This window comes from Anomaloglossus baeobatrachus, chromosome 4 (genome assembly GCF_048569485.1).
Source record: "Anomaloglossus baeobatrachus isolate aAnoBae1 chromosome 4, aAnoBae1.hap1, whole genome shotgun sequence".
Classification (NCBI taxonomy): domain Eukaryota; kingdom Metazoa; phylum Chordata; class Amphibia; order Anura; family Aromobatidae; genus Anomaloglossus; species Anomaloglossus baeobatrachus.
This window is the reverse complement of record NC_134356.1, coordinates 2,083,622-2,109,860: the sequence shown is the minus strand read 5'-3', so window position 1 is coordinate 2,109,860 and position 26,239 is coordinate 2,083,622. Positions and strand designations below refer to the sequence as shown.

Genomic DNA, 26,239 nt, shown 5'->3' with positions numbered 1-26,239 from the left:
CCTGTGGATCGGTGAGTCCACAAACACTCCTAGAGGCATGAGAGCGGTTATCGGGGTGTGTACGGCAAATCCTAGGTGAAGTTTTTGAATCCTATACAGTCACAAGGCCGAGCCATGGAGGAGGTTGTAAAGGCACTGGTCCAGGCCCAGGAACATGCCTTGGAGCAGCAGCACCAAGCTCAGGAGCAAACCACCTAATGATGGAGCAGATGGCCCTGTTAAAAGAGTTGGTTGGAGAACGCTCAGAGACAAAGCCAGCTTGGGGCCCCGTATCGTGGGGTGCCAGGATAGTGGTACGACGCTCCCTGCAAAAAATAACTCTAGATGATTATGTGGAGACAAACCTCGCTATGTTTGAATGGGCAACCCAAAGGGAGCAGCTCCCTATGGAAGAATGGGTAGATGTATTAGCGTCTTACCTGATGGGAGAGTCTCAAAAAGCCTACCATGACCTTAGTGAGAAAGATGTGCGAGACTATGGGTTACAGCGACTGTACGAACCAGAAGAGTCCATGCCTGGCAGTACCAGTCAGATAGGTACCTCCGGTCACAGATGTTTGACCTGTGCCATCTGGTAAACAGATGGATGGATGACTGCACACCCATGCAGATTGTAGAGAGGGCCCTTCCTAGTAAATTGTAGCACTGTGTTGGGCAGGGTGAACCTCGAAGTGCAGATCATCTAGTAGAAACGATTGTTGCCACAGAAGGAAATTTCCAGGACACTTTCCCCAACTCGTCCACTGCAGGTGTCCGTGGACCCATTCTCAGTAAGAGACGTCCCACCAAACAAGGGGTGGAGGAAAGTGCTGACGGGGAATCCCAGCTCCAGTGGGGTCTCTACGTTTAAAAAACCCTAACTGGTCCAGTGTTGGAGGTCCCGGGAATTCGGTCATGTCATGGCCCAGTGTCCTTTAGGCCCAGAGGTTATGGAATGAGATGCCAGCTGGCGTCAATTGCTGTTTGAGGCTCCATCTTCTGTGGCCACAGCTGGACTAGAGACTGGGCTACAAGTGTGTAAAATAAGGCTTAATGGACAGCCTGTCATGGCCCTACTGGAGTCAGGTAGGCTGGTCACACCAGTACAGGACAACCTCATACCCAAGTGTCACTTACCTGATAGGGGTATAAGTGTGATAGGTATCCATGGTAACACCAGGGTGTATCCTGTATCCATGGTGACACCACGGTGTATCCTGTATCCATGGAGACACCAGGGTGTATCCGGTATCCATGGATCACCAGGGTGTATCTTGTGGGCCTTGCAAAAATACAGACGTCACATCTGATAGTGGATTAGGAAGTAGAGGTGGTAAAAGCTCTCAAGTATAGGGGCGTGGCCTGCACGCTGATGGCGACGGCTGCTTGAAGGAGAGCTCTGTGCTGACAGCAGGATAAACCGGCTCTTATCAGCTCACAGAAAACAGGATTACCAGCTACAGGAGGTGTGAGTAACCCCAGCCCCCAGCTATGCCTAAGGGGAGACCTAAAAAGACTGGCACTCCAGCCAAACTGACAGACTTCTTCCCCCTGGATAGGGATCTCTCCTTACCAAGCAAGATGGCTTCCCACTCAGCTTCTTCCCACTCCTCACAAGGAGATACAGGCTGCTTGAGAGGCTGCACAGCCATTCCTCTGACAGAGGAAACGATGCAAGCTCAGCTGAAAACGCTGAGGGCTTCCCTGCAGGCTGATCTCAGAGAAATAGTAAGAGAGCTGAAGGAAGAGATCAGGTCTCTAGGGGTTCGCACAGAGCATGTAGAAACTAAGATGGCTGAATTTGCAACATCACATAACAATCTGATAGATGCTAACACAGCTTTGGAAAAGGAGGTGGAGGCACTAAAACTTAAAATCAGTGATATAGAGGACAGATCCCGAAGAAATAACCTAAAAATCAGAGGGATTCCCTCATCAGTAGCAGATAAAGACCTCCAGGAATACTTCCACAAGTTTCTGCAGCTTATACTCCCTGGATGGGACACCAGAGACCTGATAGTGGACAGGATTCATAGAGTCCCTAAAGCCAAAGGCATAGATCCAGCTCTGCCTAAAGATGTCCTGGCTAGACTTCATTTCTATAAAACAAAAGAAGCTGTGCTTCACACACTGAGGGGAAATCCAGCCCTGCCAGACACTTTCATGGGACTAAAAATCTTCCCAGATCTTTCTGCTGCAACTCTTAATAAAAGAAGAGAATTTGCCCACCTTTCTAAACTCCTTAGAGATCAAGACATCAAGTACAAGTGGGGTTTTCCGGTGAAGATGATAATTTTCAAAGATGGAGGAACTCACATATGTCATACTCCTTCTCAGCTGGGCAAATTGCTGGATGACTGGGGAATAGCCCACCCACCAAACCCTGGTGGGCAGGAGAATCATAGAGGCCCTCCAGACAGGATTAACCCTGAATGGTCAGTAGCTTAGCTGGGACTCCTTCCTGCTTATGGCACCTGCTGTCCCTGCTCCTGTGACACGGGATGTCACGTAGCCCCCCTGATGTTCTCGCCTATGGCGAGCGGGTATACACCGGGCACCCTACTCGGGGCAAACCGGTGTTGTTGGAATTTTTTTGTTTTTGTTCCTCTTCTCACAAATGTTCCTTAATTTTTTCTGGAAATTTCTCTCAATTCCTTGCTGGTCTAGCCCCTCTCATCCCTGATGGCGTTCCTAGGAATTCAACCCCCCCTGCGGCTCCAATATGAAAATTAAGATATTGTCTATTAATGTGAACGGACTCAACTCCCCAGCAAAAAGGTCAATGATGTGGAGAGAGGTGAAGGCATCTAACTGTGATATAGCGTGCATTCAGGAGACCCACCTTCTTTCCACAGATAATAAACGGCTACTTCATCCAAGTTTCCAACACACCTTTTTGCTAATGACTCAAAAAAAAGAGGAGGAGTGGCCATTTTAATAAAGAACTCAGTGGCCTTTAAATTGATAAATGTCAGTTATGGAGCGGATGGAAGATATATTATTTTGTCTTGTTATATCAACAGCGTCCCTTATACCTTGGCAACGGTCTACTCCCCAAATTCATCACAATTGACCTTTGCTAGGAAATTTTTCCAAGCATTCAAAGATACTGCCACAGGGGCGGAAATCATCTGTGGAGACTTTAATATACCTGTAATACGCTCCATGGATTGCTCCAACACCAGCATCCCACATGCTAAGGAACTTAAGCATCTCATCAATGAATTCCATTTTCATGACATCTGGAGATATTTGCACGCATCAGAAAGAGACTATACGTTCTTCTCTTCCAGGCATCTCTCATACAGTAGAATTGATTTTTTTTTGGTCGACAGCAAATCTATAAGTAATTGTGTGGCAGCTGATATTGGTTTAATTACTTGGACAGATCATGCGCCGATCTCTTTGTCTGTTCAGGGTAGCTTTAATGTTCAAAATTCCCCTAGGTGGAGATTGAATACCAGCTTGCTTGGTAGGCAGAAGGTACATGATGAAGTAGAGTCAGTGTTAACAGAATATTTTAAACTTAATAATAATGGGGAAATTTCTGACGAGACCCTGTGGGCTGCTCATAAAGCCGTAGTCAGAGGGCAGCTCATAAAAATAGCCTCCATCCAAAAACGGAAAAAAGACGCAGATATTAAATATATATTAACCCGTATTCATCACCTTGAATCCCTGAATAAAGCCAAAGCATCCCCTAACTTGACTAAAGAAATTGTAACCCATAGATTCCAACTAAGATCCCTACTCCTGCAAAAATACGAACATAATCTTAAAAAAAATAGATCGACATTTTATGCTATGGGGGATAGAGCGGGGTCCTTATTGGCAAGAAGGACGAAAAAACGTGAGATCCAATCTAAAATAGAATTCCTGAGGGACCCGAACGGAACAATCACTAGACATCCCATTGAAATAGCAGAAGCATTTGCGAAATACTATGAGGCCCTGTATAATCTAAAATATGATTCCAATACGTCACAGCCGACTCAAGTGGATATACAGGGTTTCCTAGACACCCTGGATCTTCCCCGGGTCTCAGATGAGCAATTAGAGGAACTTAATCTTCCCTTTACTACACATGAAATCCTAGGTGCCATCAAAATGACTAAGTCTAACTCTGCCCCGGGCCCCGATGGGCTGCCATACGAATATTACAAACAATTTACATCCACTCTGTCCCCCTTTATGTCAAAAACCTTCAATTTTTGGCAAAATAAAGGGTCAATTTCCCCAGACAACTTAGAAGCGATAATTATCACGCTACCAAAGCCAGGGAAACCTGCAGACACCCCGGGTAATTTTAGGCCCATTTCACTCCTAAATTGTGATGTTAAAATTTATGCCAAACTAGTGGCAGATAGACTTCATAAAGTGATCCCGACCTTAGTGGTTCCAGACCAAGTTGGGTTTGTGACAGGGAGGCAATCTAAGGATGGCACCAGACGGATGCTTGACTTGATTGGACTGGTGGAGATTTCGGGTGAACCCAGTGCATTCCTGTCTCTTGATGCTGAAAAAGCCTTTGACAGGGTGCAATGGGGATACCTGGAGAGAGTTCTAACAAAATTCGGGTTCTTGGGGAACATCAAGTCATCCATTCTAGCCCTCTACTCTTACCCAAATGCGTCAGTGTTGGCATCGGGGTTTCTGTCATCTAAATTTCAAATAAGTAATGGCACCCGCCAGGGGTGTCCATTGTCTCCCGCTATTTTTGCTTTAGTGGTAGAACCTCTGGCGGAAGCTATACGAAAAAACATAGCCATTTCTGGTATAAGAGTTGGGGAATTTGAACATAAACTTGGTTTATACGCAGACGATGTGATAATTTCCTGTTCTAACCTTGCAGTGTCGATTCCAGCAGTGGTGAACACATTATCAAACTTTTCTAAAGTGTCGTATTATAAGCTTAATGCAGCAAAGTCTTTGATACTGCCGTTTAATGTACCGGCGGAGGCCAGGAGTGCGCTGGAGGGGGCCTTTCAATTCAAATGGTGCGACAGGGGGATACCTTATTTGGGTATTAAGCTGACACCATCGCAGATGTTAATTAAAGAAAATTTGGAACCTCTGATCCAAAATTTAGAAAAGGAATTGGGAAGGTATGAAAAAATATCATTGTCCTGGATGGCCAGGATACAGTCCTTTAAAATGGTTTTCTTACCCAAAATATTGTATGTGCTCAGATGCCTTCCCATCAAAATTTCTCACAAAACCCTGATGAAACTTCAATCGTTGACTAACAAATTTGTCTGGGGTAATAAAAGGGCTAGGGTCGCAGGTAAAGTGTTATACCCCCCATATGACTTAGGGGGATTGGGCACCCCAAACATAACGGCATATTATAAAGCCTTACTAATTGAATCACTAAAGGAATGGTGGCGTCCAGGTAATTCACATAGATGGGCTCAGATTGAAAATTTCCTGTCCCGCCAGGGCTCGGTCAGAAGAATGATGGAAGCAGAATATTTGAGCCGTTCACGGTTCTCCCCGTGTGTTCCCACCATGTCAGCCTCCCTGGAGGTCTGGCGAAATGACTTGATTCATAAGATTCAGACTCCTCTTTCAGAGATTTCCCTCAAGTCGTTGGAATCTCAAATCCCCTTTTTGAATCTGGCCAGGTGGGAGGGATCGGGCATTACAGTGCTGGCGGACCTATACTCTGATTTGGGTGTTAACCCCTTTAATGAAATAGTACGGGAACACCCCTCTTTAAAGGGCTGTTTCTATCAACACATCCAAATTAGTCATTTTCTGGCCTCTAAATTTCCTCCAAAGTCAAAGCCTCTGTTACCTACAACAAAAGCTTTGGTATTTAAAAAGATAATTAAATCCAAAAGGTATCTCCTCGACATACAAATGGCTCAATAACCCTCCCGAAGAGCAAAAATCTCCTTATATGAATAAATGGGACGTGGAGTTGAGTGTCTCTACCTCACCTTCAAACTGGCACTCGGCATCAGCAAATATCCAAAAATATTCCAAGTGTATAAATCATCTGGAGCAACTGAAAAAAGTACACCTGCGATGGTATCGGTCCCCAGCCAACTTAGCACAGTTCCTCCCAAATTATTCGCCACATTGTTGGAAGGGCTGCCTCCAAAGGGGTACTCTTGGTCACTGCTGGTGGGCTTGTCCCAAGGTTTTCTCGTTCTGGTTGGAGGTGTTTGGCCTGATGGGTGAGCTGACAGGCAATCGTATTAATCCGAATCCGGCTCTGGCAGTGTTAAACGTGGGTATAGAGGAGTTCTCTTGGGAATCCAGGGGTTTATTAGTTCACATTCTAGTAGCTGCCAGATATTGCATAAGTCTGCACTGGAAATCCCCAAAGACGCCTACATTAGTTGAACTATATAACCGAATTAATCTCCAATGCCAATACGAGTTCTGTCTGGCTCACTCCATCCGCGCCAAAAACAAAATACTTCAGATTTGGGACACGTGGTTAAACTCTGTATATGCATCCCCTGTCAGGCATCTGTTTCCAGGGCAAACTGTTGATAATTAAAAACGGGTCAAATAGGCTCAAAGTGTGTGTTACGCAGGGAGTTCACCCATACCACATGTCAATATTCAAGGTGTTTAAATCTCTGTTGTTGTTACTGCTCGGGCTACCCCAAAACGCCATCCAATTCCCTCCCTCCCCCCTCCCCCTCCCTGGTTGCTTCCTTGCAACCATCCATGGCTCTCCCCCTCTCCCCCACCTCTCTCTCCCCTCCCTTTTCTTATCTTCCTTTCTTACTCTCTGGTTCTGGTTGTTTGGATCCCTCATTTTGAGGATTAAAGAGTAAATTGGTAGGTTGACTCTATACGTATTGATTAACCTAAAAAAGTTGCAACTTGCATCAGACATGATTGGTGGTGTGACCGGAAATGTGAATCATAATCAAAGGTGATACTACCACATGTTACAGCGTTGTTTTCTTTGTGTATTATTGCCAATGATACCTGAATTTCTCCTTTTTTGTAATGTAACTTCCTACAATAAAAATTGATTGGATTAAAAAATAAAAAAAGCTCTCAAGTATAAAGTGATTTTGGGGTGAGATTTTCCCTTGTTTTGGAAGCTATGGGGGAAACCAGAAGCCCCGGTGAAAGAGGTGGAAGCTAAATTTCCATTGCAGGTCTTAGCTGATGAAGATAAAATTCTCCGCACTTCTGTAGTAATACCTGAAATACCTTAAACACGGTGAAACATTTTGCCTGTTGTCAAAGAGCACCTGCAGAGGGTGCAAGAGGCCCAAAATCAGGGGCAGAATTCACAACCCCTCCACAGCAACAGCAGGAAGGTGTGGGATGTCCCCCAGAGATCACAGGTGAATGTGGACAAGAGTTCACTATATGGTGGCCTAACGTGCCCAGACCTCTGTCCTGGAGAAGAAGGGGGATATGTAACCGGCAGACAGGAGTGATACTGAACAGAGTGTATATCTCACCCAGAAAATTAACCCCTTCATGACCGAGCGATTTTTCATTTGTTGTTTTGGTTTTTTGATCCCCTCTTCCCAGAGCCTTAACTTTTTTTTATTTTTCCGTCAATCTCGCTGTATGAGGGCTTATTTTTTGTGGGACAAGTTGTACTTTTAAATGAAACCATGAGTTTTACCATATAGTGTACTGGAAAATGGCCAACAAATTCCAAGTGCATGATTGTTTTAGGGATATTTTAGTCACAGTGTTCAAGTGTTCACTATATGGTAGAGAGAGGGGGAGGGGGAGAGAGGGGTGAGAGGGGGAGAGAGAGGGGGGAGAGAAGGGGGGGGGGAGAGAGGGGGGGGGAGAGAGGGGGGGTGCAGCATGAAGAGTAACATGTTATGCTTTGAGCTGGACATGGGTGATGGTCAAACTAAAGACCAGTGACTGGAGATACAAGCCCCTGGTGGTGTGAGTCAGGGATAACGTATGTCACTAAGGCTGCTTTCACACCTCCGGTTTTTGCAATGCGGCACAATCCGGCACTTTGCAGGAAAAACGCAACCGTTTTTTTTTTGCTGTCTGTTGCGTTTTTCCTGCATAGACTTTAATTTAATTCAATTAGTGCTGCATTGTGCTGCATGGCCTTGTGTTCGGTCCGGTTTTTGCCGCATGCGGCAGATTTAGCCGATGCGGCGGCCGGATGGAACGTTGCCTGGCACGTTTTTTTGTGCGGCAAAAAAAAACGCATTGCACCGCATCCGGCCGATGCGGCGCTTTTCTCAATGCATCCCTATGGATGCTAGATGCGGCGCGATGCAGCAAAAACCGCATCCGGCCGCCGCATGCGGTTTTTGCCACTGCGCATGCTAAGTAGCATGCCGCAAGCGGCAAAAACTGGACGGGCCACATGTAAAAAACTTATGCAAAGGATGCGGTGTTTTCACTGAATCCGTTGCATAGGTTTCACAGCCGGATTGAGCCGCACTGCTCAAACCGTATTTGTGAAAGTAGCCTAAGTGCCCAGATGGGCCAGTGTTTGTTTGCTGTTCTCTGGCTGAAAATAAAAGCCACACACTTACATGAATGGACTGCTATTTATCTGTCACTGCTGTGCTGCCCTATAATGCCCACAGCGTGTTACAATATACAGTATCAGCAGACGTTTGATGGGTTATATATGAATGTTTCTTTTTGGGTTTTGTTCTGCAAATCTGCCTATATTGTTTTACTTCAGATCCCGCTCCACCAAAGTCTCTTTTTGCCGTCAATAAGACACAAACATCGTTCACCCTCCTGTGGGTAGAGGAAGGCTTCTCCGATTATTACGTGGTCTCATGTTGGCGTTTAGATCCAGTGCACAATGAACATGAGAAGGTAAGAAGACATATCGATGTACTCTTTATATAATCTACTTCACACTATACTCCGTATATAATCTACACAGCACCGTACCCTGTATATAATCTACACAACAATGTGCCCTGTATATAATCTACACAGCACCGTACCCTGTATATAATCTACACCCCAATGTGCCCTGTATATAATCTACACAGCACCGTACCCAGTATATAATCTACACAGCACCGTACCCTGTATATAATCTATACCGCACCGTACCCTGTATATAATCTACACAATAATGTGCCCTGTATATAATCTACACAGCACCGTACCATGTATATAATCTACACCACAATGTGCCCTGTATATAATCTACACAGCACCGTACCCTTTATATAATCTACACAGCACCGTACCCTGTATATAATCTGCACCCCAATGTGCCCAGTATATAATCTACACAGCACCGTACCCAGTATATAATCTACACAGCACCGTACCCTGTATATAATCTATACCGCACCGTACCCTGTATATAATCTACACAACAATGTGCCCTGTATATAATCTACACAGCACCGTACCATGTATATAATCTACACCACAATGTGCCCTGTATATAATCTACACAGCACCGTACCCTGTATATAATCTACACAGCACCGTACCCTGTATATAATCTACACCACAATGGGCCCTGTATATAATCTACACAGCACCGTACCCAGTATATAATCTGAACAGCATCGTACCCTGTATATAATCTACACCACAATGGGCCCTGTATATAATCTGCACAGTACCCTGTTTGTAATCCACATCACACCATACCCAGTATATAATCTACACAGCACCATAAACTGTATATAATTTACACTACACCATACCCTCTATATATCCCAGAATACACTGTACCTTGTATATAGTCTTTACCACTTCTACACTATACTGTTCCCCCTGTAAAACCATATTTCTTGTCATATTCTCAGGATCCAGTGACCGTCTTCTCACATGTGGTAACAATATCCAGTCTCCAACCGGGTACACTATACAACTGCAGCATCAGTGCGGTCAGCCACCGCTCCCCCAGCATTCCCACCTACATCGCAGTCTCCACATTAGGTAAGTGTCATGGATCCCATTTCATTCTTTTTATTATGGAATCTTTGCCTTTGTCACAGTTACTCTGTCTGCAGTCACCACTAGGGGGAGCTCCCTGTATACAGAGATACATAAGATCCTGTCTGCAGCCACCACTAGGGGGAGCTCCCTGTATACCCTGTATACAGAGATACATAAGATCCTGTCTGCAGTCACCACTAGGGGGAGCTCCCTGTATACAGAGATACATAAGATCCTGTCTGCAGCCACCACTAGGGGGAGCTCCCTGTATACAGAGATACATAAGATCCTGTCTGCAGCCACCACTAGGGGGAGCTCCCTGTATAGAGATACATAAGATCCTGTCTGCAGCCACCACTAGGGGGAGCTCCCTGTATAGAGATACATAAGATCCTGTCTGCAGTCACCGCTAGGGGGAGCTCCCTGTATAGAGATACATAAGATCCTGTCTGCAGCCACCACTAGGGGGAGCTCCCTGTATACACAGATACAGGATAATATCCTGTCTGCAGTCACCACTAGGGGGAGCTCCCTGTATACAGAGATACATGATAATATTCTGTCTGCAGCCACCACTAGGGGGAGCTCCCTGTATACAGAGATACATGATAATATTCTGTCTGCAGCCACCACTAGGGGGAGCTCCCTGTATACAGAGATACATGATAAGATCCTGTCTGCAGCCACCACTAGGGGGAGCTTCCTGTATACAGAGATACATGATAAGATCCTGTCTGCAGTCACCACTAGGGGGAGCTCTCTGTATACAGAGACACATGATAGGATCCTGTCTGCAGCCACCACTAGGGGGAGCTCCCTGTATACAGAGATACATAAGATCCTGTCTGCAGCCACCACTAGGGGAAGCTCCCTGTATACAGAGATACATGATAGGATCCTGTCTGCAGCCACCACTAGAGGGAGCTCCCTGTATACAGAGATACGCAAGATCCTGTCTGCAGCCACCACTAGGGGGAGCTCCCTGTATACAGAGATACATGATAGGATCCTGTCTGCAGCCACCACTAGAGGGAGCTCCCTGTATACAGAGATACATAAGATCCTGTCTGCAGCCACCACTAGGGGGAGCGCCCTGTATACAGAGATACATAAGATCCTGTCTGCAGCCACCACTAGGGGGAGCTCCCTGTATAGAGATACATAAGATCCTGTCTGCAGCCACCACTAGGGGGAGCTCCCTGTATAGAGATACATAAGATCCTGTCTGCAGCCACCACTAGGGGGAGCTCCCTGTATACACAGATACAGGATAATATCCTGTCTGCAGTCACCACTAGGGGGAGCTCCCTGTATACAGAGATACATGATAATATTCTGTCTGCAGCCACCACTAGGGGGAGCTCCCTGTATACAGAGATACATGATAATATTCTGTCTGCAGCCACCACTAGGGGGAGCTCCCTGTATACAGAGATACATGATAAGATCCTGTCTGCAGCCACCACTAGGGGAAGCTTCCTGTATACAGAGATACATGATAAGATCCTGTCTGCAGTCACCACTAGGGGGAGCTCTCTGTATACAGAGACACATGATAGGATCCTATCTGCAGCCACCACTAGGGGGAGCTCCCTGTATACAGAGATACATAAGATCCTGTCTGCAGCCACCACTAGGGGAAGCTCCCTGTATACAGAGATACATGATAAGATCCTGTCTGCAGTCACCACTAGGGGAAGCTCCCTGTATATAGAGATACATGATAGAATCCTGTCTGCAGCCACCACTAGGGGGAGCTCCCTGTATACAGAGATACATGATAAGATCCTGTCTGCAGCCACCACTAGGGGGAGCTCCCTGTATACAGAGATACATGATAAGATCCTGTCTGCAGCCACCACTAGGGGGAGCTCCCTGTATACAGAGATACATGATAATATTCTGTCTGCAGCCACCACTAGGGGGAGCTCCCTGTATACAGAGATACATGATAAGATCCTGTCTGCAGCCACCACTAGGGGAAGCTTCCTGTATACAGAGATACATGATAAGATCCTGTCTGCAGTCACCACTAGGGGGAGCTCTCTGTATACAGAGACACATGATAGGATCCTGTCTGCAGCCACCACTAGGGGGAGCTCCCTGTATACAGAGATACATAAGATCCTGTCTGCAGCCACCACTAGGGGAAGCTCCCTGTATACAGAGATACATGATAAGATCCTGTCTGCAGTCACCACTAGGGGAAGCTCCCTGTATATAGAGATACATGATAGAATCCTGTCTGCAGTCACCACTAGGGGGAGCTCCCTGTATATAGAGATACATGATGAGATCCTGTCTGCAGTCACCACTAGGGGGAGCTCCCTGTATACAGAGATACATGATAAGATCCTGTCTGCAGCCACCACTAGGGGGAGCTCCCTGTATACAGAGATACATGATAAGATCCTGTCTGCAGCCACCACTAGGGGGAGCTCCCTGTATACAGAGATACATGATAAGATCCTGTCTGCAGCCACCACTAGGGGGAGCTCCCTGTATACACAGATACATGATAAGATCCTGTCTGCAGCCACCACTAGGGGGAGCTCCCTGTATACAGAGATACATGATAGGATCCTGTCTGCAGCCACCACTAGAGGAAGCTCCCTGTATACAGAGATACATGATAATATTCTGTCTGCAGCCACCACTAGGGGGAGCTCCCTGTATACAGAGATACATGATAATATTCTGTATGCAGCCTCCACTAGGGGGAGCTCCCTGTATACAGAGGTACACATTAATATGGTTACCCTCTGAGGTCCCTTCTGATGACTGCAGGTAGTCTACATGTTATCAGCTGAGCAGTTTCTTTGTAGCAGTGCATTGTATCGTACATTGGCAGGATTGGGATCCCAGGAGACAGATCAGGGTGTTTTGTGCCGCTGTTCTCGCCTGTGGAGTAATTGTGGACAATTTTTCTTATTTCTCCCAGTTGCGGAGGTGAATCCCAATGTTGTGGTGATCTCGCTCTTGGCCATTCTAAGCATTTTGCTTATCGGTCTTTTGATGGTCACTCTAATTGTCTTACGCAAGAAACATCTCCAGATGTCAAGGTAATTCTGTCATTGTGAAATCATTGGGTCTCTCATCTACAAAAACATATTAATAATGGAAGTGAACACAACAATGGCTCCAATACATGGCCATCATCCTCCGGGGCTCGGCTCAGGCCTCTATGCCGTCATCCTCCGGGGCTCGGCTCAGGCCTCTATGCCGTCATCCTCCGGTGCTCGGCTCAGGCCTCTATGCCGTCATCCTCCGGGGCTCGGCTCAGGCCTCTATGCCGTCATCCTCCGGGGCTCGGCTCAGGCCTCTATGCCGTCATCCTCCGGGGCTCGGCTCAGGCCCCTATGCCCTGCATTTCCTGAGGCCAGAGGGCGAGCAGAGTCTGCGATCAGCCATTGTTTGTATGGACACCACCATAGGTGTTAGGTGTTATGACGAGGAAAGAAGACCGCACAGAGCCCCTCTTTTCACGCTCCTATTGGCAATAGCTGGGGTCATTCTCATTACTTAAGAGGGCATCACAGACCTTTGGCTGAGCCTCAAGTATAACTCAAGCCTAAAGGCCCCGTTACACGCAACGACTGATCTAACGATATATCGCCGGAGTCACGGATTCCGTGACGCACATCTGGCATCATTAGCGACGTCGTCGTTGCGTGTGACAGCAAGGAACAACCGTTAACGATGGAAAATACTCACCATATTGTCCATCATTGACACGTCGTTCCTTTTTTAAAAATTCGTTGAATGTAGAGGTCGCAGGTTGTTCGACGTTCCCGAGGCAGCACACATCACTACGTGTGACACCTCGGGAACGACGAACTGCAGCTTACCTGCGGCCGCCGGCAATGCGGAAGGAAGGAGGTGGGAGGGATGTTACATCCGCTCATCTCCGCCCATCCGTTTCTATTGGTCGGCCGCTTAGTGACGCCACAGGAACTACCTCCTTAGAAAGGAGGTGGTTCCCCGACCACAGCGACGCTAGGCAGGTAAGTCTGTGTGACATCTCCTAACTATTTTGTGCACCACGGGCAGCGGTTTGCCCGTGACCCGACGACGGGGGCGGGTCCTTTCACCAGCGACATCACTAGCGATATCTCTGCGTGTAAAATATATATATAATATATATATATTATAATATATATTTTATGGAAAAGACATGGACGCACATCCAAAATCACACTTTGATATAATGCCGCTAGGCAAAACTTTATATACCTGAACATGAGGTTCTTGATGTCACATTCTTATCAGACTGTATGGAGACGTTACCGGGTCACACCGATCCTCTGAGTTTCTTCATTAAAAGCACCCTGGAAACGCTGATCAAAAAAAAATTGTTGTGGGCACCCAAACACTTGAGTGAAGTGATCACATACCACCTCAGCAGCTGATTCTGCGATCTGGTCTCTGGTGGGTACTGCTAAAGCGTATTTGGTGAAATGGTCAGTCCTTCTCAAACAGTATGAGGGTCCGGAGCTGTAGTACTCTATTTGCACTTAGTCTATCATGAGTATCTCCAGCGTAGTCGGTCTGGTTTGAATGGGAGCCTGCTGTTCTAGAGCCTTGCTCAACCCACACGCTCAGCATTTTTAGCATGCTTCAATCACCATCTCTTCCAGGTTCAAGCAGTACACCAATCTCTGAAACCATTCTAAGTCTTTTTGCTACCAAAGTGAGTCCCCCTCTCATGTGCCTGTCGAGTGTCTAATGGACCTAATGTCATGGAATTTACAATCTGTTCGTTGTGCTGTAACTCCATTTGTAGATAGAACTTATGGCACAAGGGACGCTGGATCACACTCAGTTTATTCCATTGACACCGCAGATTTTCCCCCTGCGAGGATATTCCCACTCGCTTTTGTGGCAAAGACCAAATTTTGGTCTGAGCCCAGTTTTTCACATGCGACACATTTGTCTTGTCATTCTGGCCCCGCTCCCAGTCTGCGGTAGTCTTTAAGAGCAGTGTAAGAAGCCCAGAGGTCACCCACTTGAATGTACCATGCTTTGGAAGACAGGCAGTAGGCCAAGGTTGGGGGTCTGAGTCCTCAAGTTCATAATCCACATTCCTAGCTGTGGGTCCTAATGTAACCCATAATAATGTGTCAGCATTTCCATTTTTCCTTCCGGATCAGAACTCCATACGGTTAAACTTTAGTCTTCCATCCCATCCACCTCTATTCTAGCACCCCCAGTTTAGCATTCTCCAGGTGGGCTAACTGATTATCAGTCATTACTACCACTTCAGCTCCCATTTTGTGCTCTGCAAAACGTTCGGTCATGGCCCAAACCATTAGCTCTAGCTTGAATGAAGCATAACTTGTGCGGTTTTGCTCTGTCTCTCTTAGGGAGTAGCTTCCACAGATGACCACTCTTTCCCAGAAATCTTGAACAGGTGCAGACTTCTCCTTCCAATCTATTGCAGCAAGGTAGACATTGTAGAACGTCAGGTCAGCCGTCGTTCAGGACATATCTTGCAACTTGTTCCATAGAAATGTTTGGTTAACCCAGCTATGAACAGATCCCGCAACAGCTTTTCACCTTTTGGAAAGATCCCATAGCTTTGGGATCTGGCCGCTGTACTCCATTCAACGTTTCTTGTCAGGAGCTGTTTGCGGACCAAAGACTATTGAACTAATGGATGTAGAGCAGAGTCCATGGCTCTAGGGGATGCAGGCTTTTTTTACTATGGAGTGCTGGTTACGTCAATCTTTGTCGTGTTTTTTTTATTAGATATTTTCTTGGTCATCAGTTTAAGGTGCACACTAACATGTTAATGCATCAAGAGAGGTGCCATGGGAGACACAGTTCACACATACACATACTGTGATCATCCAGACCCCAGAGCCATAAACTAGGCAAGAGATTACGAATTAGAGTATAGCCATATTACTCTCATTACTGTCACAGGGGCCTCAATTATGCCATTGTTCTCCAAGCCACTAGTTATGTGGATGGAGATAGTAGACCTAGTGGAGAAAACACCACATGCAGTCCCAAGTGAGGGTCTCGACTTCAAGAAAATACCTCCAGCAATGCACAGTTAGCATTGGGTAGGGGGTTTCCTGGGCACAAACCTACAAGGCGGATTGGGTTACTTAGGACATTGACAAAAGGATGGGGGGTTGTTGCCAGCTGGAACTGGATACGCACACTGCGGTCATGGTATCCGTCATCTGGAGGAGGCTAGGCTAACACTATAGACCACACCAGCGGGAGATACAAACCTTATGGGCCAACCAAAAGTTGGGAAACCAGTGGGTATTGCCTGGTACATGGGCAGTGGCACTACCGGTCCCGGTTTGGGATCATGTGGATTGGGGCATCTTTTTGCCATCTACCCATAGTTGATGTAAGACTATGGACAAAAGAATGAAAATAATTGCACCAATAACCTGCCCAGGTGATTAATACAACGCACAATAATAATAGTAATAATCTATAGCGTCAACATATTCCGCAGCGCTTTACAATTCAGAGGTTCATATACGACAAACATAAGTAATGGTTATAGAAGATATATAATTAAAGCAAAAATAAAGACAACCCTGCTCGGAAGAGCTTACAATCTACAGTGGGGTGCGGTGGGGATGACACAAGATACAAGTTCTTATTTACAACGACAGGCCAGCCATCTTAAAGAATGGGGAATAAAGGCTGCATGAGCCATCACCAGCCAATCTTTGTGATGCTCTTGGATGCGGTGGAGTCTAAGGGAGAATAATGTGCTGAGAAATATTGGAGGAGATGTATATGAATTGACTTTGATTAGAGAAAGTGATAAGCCACACAAAAAAAGAATGTGTTTTTAGGGAGCATCTGAAGCTGTGAAGTTGTGGATCGTTTTATTTTTTTTCTTGGGATAGAGAATTCCAGAGGATTGGTGCAGCTCGGGGAAGTCTTGGAGCCACAACCACAGATCCTCACACAAGGCATTGGAGCATTGCATTAATCTTCCTACTGCGGTCAATTGACAAAGGCCTTACAGTTGTGTCTCATGCCCTCCATAACTTCCTTCCAGCAGAGCAAAGATTTTGTCTAAGATGTCCTTTTCGGGCTCAGACTGTACCATAACTGTCCATTTGGCGTCATCCTCTGGGGCATTCAGTGCTATCTCTGCTCGCAACTCCAGGATCAAGTTGCACAATTTAAGAACACTCTGCGCCCTTTCTGTCCAGCCTTGCAGAGTCAGGTTTTTACCTTCGTATTTTGGTAGATCCTGCAATAGCGCCCCAGCTGAAAGGTGTCCCAGCCAAAAGGTGTCCTGCTGGAATCAAGGCTGCGGCAAGTGTGTTTGGCAGTTGAGACAGGGCCACTGGCAATAAGGGATCATTTCCCGCCACGTTCCCATCTATGGCAATCGCTGTATCCTGCTGACTATACTAAGTTGTAGACCATGTGCTGAGATGGTCTCTCCAGAATACAGCAAACCGTGGACCAGGAACACGAGCAGACACGATTGTTAAGGAACCTTTCTTTACTGAAAACTGCGTCTATGTTCCTCAAACCACACGAAGGAAAGCACAGGAATATATCACACATCTAGTCAGTGTGGACTAGGAACCCAGTGCTGCACAACCTTAGAAGCCAAAGTGTCCTGCCAAATATACTGTACTTTACCGAACCGGTGTTACCGCCTAATGCAGGGACCGGCTCAGCAGTGGAACAGCACAGCAACTTACAAAATAACTCTCTAACCCGCACCTTTTCCTCCCACCCAAAGGCAGTTTCCGAAACAAGGGTTTTGCGAAGTCTCTTTAAGGCCCGTTTCACACGTCAGTGAAAAACACTGACGTTCTTCACTGACGTTCTTGACTGACGTTCTTCACTGACGTGTAAAACACGCACATGTCCCTCCGTGTGCCGTGATTCAAGGCACACGAGGGCTGTCAATGTGCAATCCGTGATTGCATATGACATTACTCACCTGCCTTCACTGCTGCTGTCCATGGTGCTGAACTCCTTGGCTCTGCAGCATCCGCCCACCGCTCTCAGCACCTACTTCCTGGTCGGCAGTTCCTGCTTTCATGAATATTTATGAGCCAGGCAGGAGCTGCCGAAAGCAGAGGCTCCAGAGCGAATCGCAGGCAAGGCAAGTTGAACATTTTTAATATTTAATATGTCCGTGATTTTCTTGTACGTGCTTCACTGATCACACCATAGTGCGGTCCGTGGGTCATCTGTGATGCCAGACAAAAACTGACATGTCTCTGTGCAGAATCACGGCCAAGGGTGCACGGAGACACGTTCAGTGAAAAATCACTGATGTGTGAGCAGACCCATTGATTATAATGGGTCTGCGTATGTCAGTGATTCTGGTACGTAGAAAAAAAAAGCACAACGTACCAGAATCACTGACATGTGAAAGGGGCCTAAGGCTGTGATATGGCTTCCAGTTTGTGTAGTTCTGCTAGTAATGATCATTAGGCCTCACTCAAAGTCTGCAAGCACAGTCCTACCCTGATCAATGTGGTGGGGCCTGAGCTCAGACCTACCAACCGTAGGGCTAATGAGTGGACATGTAACCAGTGAGACTGCCGCCAAGAGAAGGTCGCCAAGTAGAACTGGCCTGATATTCATTTTTTTTTTTTTTTTTTGGCTGAACCCAAACAGTGACATAGATTTTCCTGAGAAGTCCTTGTTTGGTGTCCGTGCATGGATGCTAGGTATCCGGTACAAACTTCAAACGTTACAGTTCAGGTTCATCCATCAATGGTCCTTACTTTTTATGTGCATTGATGTCAATGCTTCTCATCACGAGGTCAACCATAGTCTATGCGCAAGACGGCAGAGACCTCCTCCTGTGCCCCCAGGCCGAGACTGCAAGTGCATCCCTCATCATCTCACATTTATTCAGTGTATCAGTCCCTTTTATTCAGTGTATTAGTCCCTTTACTCCATGTATAATTCAGTGTATTGGTCCCTTTTATTCAGTGTATCGGTCCCGTTAGTCTGTGTATAATTCAGTGTATTCTTTTTTTTATCTAGGGAATGTGGCGCTGGAACATTCATTAATTTTGCCACTTTGGAGAGAGACGGGAAACTTCCGTACAACTGGTGAGTGCACCATGAATGCGGTTACATTGATTCAGATGCAGTTTTTGTGCCTCCTCCTATGGAGGATAGTGATAATGGGGTCAATACATTTATTGCGTCATTGTCCTATTTCATGGCAGACTGCATACGGCATCATTTTATGGGCTGTGATGTGGACGGTTCATATGAACGTGTATGACTCCCTGAACCGAGGGTGTACAATGAGCTGCTATAAAGCTGTCTATCCGTATATTACTACATATCATATATCCGTATATTACTACGTGTCGTCTATCTGTATATTACGTCTATCCGTATATTACGTGTCATCTATCTGTATATTATTACGTGTCATTATCTGTATATTACTACGTGTCGTCTATCCGTATATCACTACGTGTCGTCTATCCGTATATTATTACGTGTCATTATCTGTATATTACTACGTGTCGTCTATCCGTATATCACTACGTGTCGTCTATCCGTATATCACTACGTGTCGTCTATCCGTATTTTACTACGTGTCGTCTATCCGTATATTACTACGTGTCGTCTATCCGTATATTACTACGTGTCGTCTATCCGTATATTACTACGTGTCGTCTATCCGTATATTACTACGTGTCGTCTATCCGTATCACTACGTGTCGTCTATACGTATATCACTACGTGTCGTCTATACGTATATCACTACGTGTCGTCTATCCGTATATCACTACGTGTCGTCTATCCGTATATCACTACGTGTCGTCTATCCGTATATTACTACGTGTCGTCTATCCGTATATTACTACGTGTCGTCTATCCGTATATTACTACGTGTCGTCTATCCGTATATTACTACGTGTCGTCTATCCGTATATCACTACGTGTCGTCTATCCGTATATTACTACGTGTCGTCTATCCGTATATTATTACGTGTCATTATCTGTATATTACTACGTGTCGTCTATCCGTATATCACTACGTGTCGTCTATCCGTATATCACTACGTGTCGTCTATCCGTATTTTACTACGTGTCGTCTATCCGTATATTACTACGTGTCGTCTATCCGTATATTACTACGTGTCGTCTATCCGTATATTACTACGTGTCGTCTATCCGTATATTACTACGTGTCGTCTATCCGTATCACTACGTGTCGTCTATACGTATATCACTACGTGTCGTCTATACGTATATCACTACGTGTCGTCTATCCGTATATCACTACGTGTCGTCTATCCGTATATTACTACGTGTCGTCTATCCGTATATTACTACGTGTCGTCTATCCGTATATTACTACGTGTCGTCTATCCGTATATTACTACGTGTCGTCTATCCGTATATTACTACGTGTCGTCTATCCGTATATCACTACGTGTCGTCTATCCGTATATTACTACGTGTCGTCTATCCGTATATCACTACGTGTTGTCTATCCGTATATTACTACGTGTCGTCTATCCGTATATTACTACGTGTCGTCTATCCGTATATTACTATGTGTCGTCTATCCGTGCAGCTCAGCCATATGTTACAGTTCTTCTTCATAAGTTATAAGGCAAATTTTAGCTGCACAAAGAATATTATATGGCGAACTTTACCAAACATAACTTCTTAGTATAACATCACAGTCCTCAGATATGGACGTACAATATGTGATTTATACAGCCGCCTGACCACTACATACAGCAATGATTCAACCCACGAATCTATCAGGTAACTGTAAGCTGGTGATCCATTATAACAGAGGTGTCCTCCATATAGTGTCCTGGTATAAAGCCGGTGTATAACCTCCAACCTCCGGTATATAACCTTTTGCTCCTTTGCCCCAGTGTATAAACTCCGGCTCCTGATGTATATGTGTCATCCTCTGCCTGGATCACCACAAATAGCTACATGTGTATTTCCATCTGTATGACATGTATTGCCAGTTTAATGTGATTCAGTTTTCTCTGCTGGTCACCACATACACACTTTCACCCAAGCTCCCTTATTGGGGCTGGTCACACATACATTTGCCCACGCTCCCTTACTGGGGCTGGTCACCACACGCACACATTTGCCCACACTCCCTTACTGGGGCCGGTCACCACATGCACACATTTGCCCACGCTCTCTTACTGGGGCTGGTCACCACATACACACATTTGTCCACGCTCCCTTACTGGGGCCGGTCACCACATGCACACATTTGTCCACGCTCCCTTACTGGGGCCGGTCACCACATGCACACATTTGTCCACGCTATCTTACTGGGGCCGGTCACCACATGCACACATTTGCCCACGCTCTCTTACTGGGGCTGGTCACCACATGCACACATTTGCCCACACTCCCTTACTGGGTCCGGTCACCACATACACACATTTGCCCACGCTCTCTTACTGGGGCTGGTCACCACATACACACATTTGTCCACGCTCCCTTACTGGGGCCGGTCACCACATACACACATTTGTCCACGCTCCCTTACTGGGGCCGGTCACCACATGCACACATTTGCCCACACTCCCTTACTGGGTCCGGTCACCACATGCACACATTTGCCCACGCTCTCTTACTGGGGCTGGTCACCACATACACACATTTGTCCACGCTCCCTTACTGGGGCCGGTCACCACATGCACACATTTGCCCACACTCCCTTACTGGGTCCGGTCACCACATACACACATTTGCCCACGCTCTCTTACTGGGGCTGGTCACCACATACACACATTTGTCCACGCTCCCTTACTGGGGCCGGTCACCACATGCACACATTTGCCCACGCTCTCTTACTGGGGCTGGTCACCACATGCACACATTTGCCCATGCTCTCTTACTGGGGCCGGTCACCACATGCACACATTTGCCCATGCTCTCTTACTGGGGCTGGTCACCACATGCACACATTTGCCCACGCTCTCTTACTGGGGCTGGTCACCACATGCACACATTTGTCCACTCTCCCTTACTGGGGCCGGTCACCACATGCACACATTTGCCCATGCTCTCTTACTGGGGCCGGTCACCACATGCACACATTTGTCCACACTCCCTTACTGGGGCCGGTCACCACATACACACATTTGCCCACGCTCTCTTACTGGGGCTGGTCACCACATGCACACATTTGTCCACTCTCCCTTACTGGGGCCGGTCACCACATGCACACATTTGCCCATGCTCTCTTACTGGGGCCGGTCACCACATGCACACATTTGTCCACACTCCCTTACTGGGGCCGGTCACCACATACACACATTTGCCCACGCTCTCTTACTGGGGCTGGTCACCACATGCACACATTTGTCCACACTCCCTTACTGGGGCCGTTCACCTGAGCTGATAACACTTGTGTGTGGCCCTAGAAGGAGAAAGGGGAGGAGCTGAGGTGTGAGGTAAATTCAGACAGTGGCAGGTGAAGTGTGAGGAGATAACATGGAGACGTCGTGTCCTGAGGTGACTGGTGAAACCTCTGCAGGGGCAGCTGCACATTGGCAGGTATCAGTCCCTAGGCCACCTAGACTTTTAAGGTCAGTAGTAACTGAGAGAATGCCATTAGCCTTGATATAAGGAGCAGTAAATTGCCCGGGAGCTCAGTGACGTGATTGAGTCTGGAAACTTCTAGAAGAAGCAGTGAGTTTTTCCTCAGGATCGAAGTCGCTGCTCGCTGGAAGGCATCAAAGATCCAGAGTTTTGTAGTCTTGAAAATCCCAAGATTTCAAGACTCCTATTCCCAGGTAGGGAAGTATCGGCCGGAGGACACGAGCACCACACAGCAGAGAAGCCACACTGTCACTGGGGCAGGTCAGACCGCCATCATTGTGAAGCCTGTAAGGAATGTTCCGGACTGTTCTGCAGAGCGTCAGTAACAGGTAAAGCTCCTGTCCTGTCTGTGGCTGATTATTCTCTGCTGCATCGTCTCTACCTCACCATCCCCAGGAACCAGCCCTAGTTGTGGGGGTGAGAGGACAACGCTCTGGCACTGCACATCACCACCTAACTCCTGGGGAGCTCCAGCAGTGCCGACCATACCACAGCCGAACACTCCAACCAGCGGCACAAACTCTTTATTTTATTTTTCTCTCCACTTTTAAATATTTATTATTAACCCCATCACAAAAGCCGTCGCATGCGCTCGGTACGGCCACATCACCAGTCAGACCCACCAACGTGACGTCAGAGGTCTACCGGGGGCGGCACAGTTCCCTTTTTTTTTTTTCCTGGGGCCAAACAGGATCGGAACCTGTGCAGGGAAACCCCATATAACCTCCTGCTCCAGTGCCCCCGATGTATAACCTCCGGCTTATGGTATATAACCTCCTGCTCCAGTGCCCCTGATGTATAACCTCCGGCTTATGGTATATTACCTCCGGCTCCAGTGCCCCGATGTATAACCTCCGGCTTATGGTATATTACCTCCGGCTCCAGTGCCCCCGATGTATAACCTCCGGCTTATGGTATATTACCTCCGGCTCCAGTGCCCCCGATGTATAACCTCCGGCTTATGGTATATTACCTCCGGCTCCAGTGCCCCTGATGTATAACCTCCGGCTTATGGTATATTACCTCCAGCTCCAGTGCCCCCGATGTATAACCTCCGGCTTATGGTATATTACCTCCGGCTCCAGTGCCCCCGATGTATAACCTCCGGCTTATGGTATATTACCTCCGGCTCCAGTGCCCCAATGTATAACCTCTGGCTTATGGTATATTGCCTCCAGCTCCAGTGCCCCTGATGTATAACCTCCGGCTTATGGTATATTACCTCCAGCTCCAGTGCCCCAATGTATAACCTCCGCCTTCCGGTGTATAACCTCCAGCTCCAGTGCCCCCGGTGTATAACCTCCGGCTTCATTGCCCTCAGTTTATAACCTTCGGCTTCTGGTATTTAACCCCCGGCTTCCAATGGTATAACATCGGTCCTCATTTCCCCCAGCTGTATACCCTCTGGCCCTCATGATGCCATCTTCTTTTACTACCATAAGACAGAGCAGCTGGTGGAGCACAGCTCACTGATACCAGCGTGTCCTGTAATGGGAGAGTCCAGGGTAACCAGTCCATTGTTTGACATTTCTTCCTCTTGAATCTTCCCCATCTTTTGTGACTGATATTACTGAGAAGTGGAAGGAGCTGCAGCAACTCAGCTATGAAGTGGAGCCCCCATAACGTTACAGAGCCGGGGGCCGAGTGCTGAGGAGCAGAGGGCAGAACAGTCCACACCGATCTGCTGACCCCATAATGCAGAGTTCAGACCTCCTCCGGTAACATCAGTACAAACACTACACCGGCCGGAGCTTCATGCAGCCGTACACCACCCGGCACAATGCCGAGCCGTACACCACCCGGCACAATGCCGAGCCGTACACCACCCGGCACAATGCCGAGCCGTACACCACCCGGCACAATGCCGAGCCGTACACCACCCGGCACAATGCCGAGCCGTACACCACCCGGCACAATGCCGAGCCGTACACCACCCGGCACAATGCCGAGCCGTACACCACCCGGCACAATGCCGAGCCGTACACCACCCGGCACAATGCCGAGCCGTACACCACCCGGCACAATGCCGAGCCGTACACCACCCGGCACAATGCCGAGCCGTACACCACCCGGCACAATGCCGAGCCGTACACCACCCGGCACAATGCCGAGCCGTACATCACCCAGCACAATGCCGAGCTGTACACCACCCAGCACAATGCCAAGCATCAGATGGAGGGGTGTAAAGCCGCCACCTCTGGCTTATGGAGAAGACATGTTTTGTGCACCTTATTAATGTCTATAGATGTGATGGAGAACAGAGACGCACCCAAAAGGTGATGTGTGGGGGGGGCACATACTTTTCTCCATATTAATGTCTATGGACATAGAGTAAGGACAGAGAAGCCCCTGTAGGTGTATATGGGGGGGTGCACATACTTGTCTCTGTATTGATGTATATTTGTACCTTATGAGTCTCTGTCCCTTTTCTAACCCATTTTTCTGGCTTATTAACCCTCGCAGGCGCCGCAGTGTCTTCGCCTTCCTCGCGCTCCTGCCCTCCTGCCTGTGGACTGACTACCTCTTGGCTTTCTATATTAACCCTTGGTGAGTCGTTTTCCTTCTTTCTGTAGATGTTGGGGCCATTGATACATTCCTGCTCGGTCACAGCCTGTGCTCAGCACTGATGGCCGGATATACTATGGAGCATACATATAATAATATTAATAATCATATTTATTTATATAGTGCTATTAATTCCACAGCGCTTTACATACAATGGCAACACTGTCCCCATTGGGGCTCGCAATCTAAGGGCTCTATCAGTATGTTTTTGGAGTGTGGGAGGAAACCGGAGACCCCGGAGGACACCCACGCAAACACGGAGAGAACATACAAAATCCATATACATGGATCATATGACGGCCCCCGGGGTAAAGAGGGCGGATGTTGTGGAAGTTTGAAAATAGCACCAATTCAAAACCAGTAGGTATTAGAATAGAATTCCAACATGTACAACTTTCATAGATATAGCAACATGTGATATTAAAACTTAACCTTTAATTGGGTTATTAAAATGAAATATATACAAACTGTGATCCAAACACCAATTAAAACCTGAAAATGGTGAGGCCAATGAATGGTTCATGTGTTTATGGCGCCATCATTTTCAAAAATAGGGGAACAGGTATCGTTCACCTTTTATAAACAACACAGGATGGGTAGAGAAATCTTATACACAGATAGCTAATATAGCACCGCTGATTAGATGGATGCTGGGTAAATATAGCTTTCAAAAAAAAGGGTGTATGTGATCACAAAAAGTGGCATGCCATTCAATCACAAAGATGTCAGCGCTAATACGATCAGGCTAAGACAATATAGTTGCCCAACTATAGAGTTGTGCTGGTGTGATACACTCTATCATAAAATATAGTATACAGGAGACAATAACTCCCCAATACATGTACCATGCTGTATGCCAACTATGTCTATAGGCAAAGAGCATGAGATATATCAAATACAGTGCAGTGTTAAGGCCACTTAAAGTGGAACAATCTCACCCAGTCTTTTCGTCCCAATGATGGATCGTCGTTCTCCCGTGTTGCTTAGTCCATATACCGGCACGGTGGGAGTAGTGGCTTGGTCACTAGCCCTGTCAGGGATAAAGCTGACCCTTTAATTGTCCACAATGACTCCCGCCCTTACAAGGGCAGTCCACAGCTGGCCCTGTTGTGGCTGACCCTAGTACTATGTACATATATATATATATATATATATATACTAGAAGGTGGCCCGATTCTACGCATCGGGTATTCTAGAATTTACGTATTGTGTAGTTCATGTATGATTTTTGTTATAT

The 26,239-nt window shown here is 46.9% G+C and overlaps 1 protein-coding gene across 4 annotated transcripts in view; it reads left to right on the top strand.

Annotated features, from left to right (window-relative positions):
* The window catches only part of PTPRO (protein tyrosine phosphatase receptor type O), a 468,010-nt gene that overhangs the window by 302,721 nt on the left and 139,050 nt on the right, over positions 1-26,239 (top strand). For all 4 annotated transcript variants that reach the window (XM_075343481.1, XM_075343482.1, XM_075343483.1 and 1 more), the window contains 5 exons: positions 8,633-8,772; positions 9,732-9,864; positions 12,806-12,926; positions 18,868-18,936; positions 24,901-24,984. In XM_075343481.1, coding sequence (XP_075199596.1) covers positions 8,633-8,772; positions 9,732-9,864; positions 12,806-12,926; positions 18,868-18,936; positions 24,901-24,984 — 547 coding nt within the window. The remainder of the gene's footprint in view (positions 1-8,632; positions 8,773-9,731; positions 9,865-12,805; positions 12,927-18,867; positions 18,937-24,900; positions 24,985-26,239) is intronic.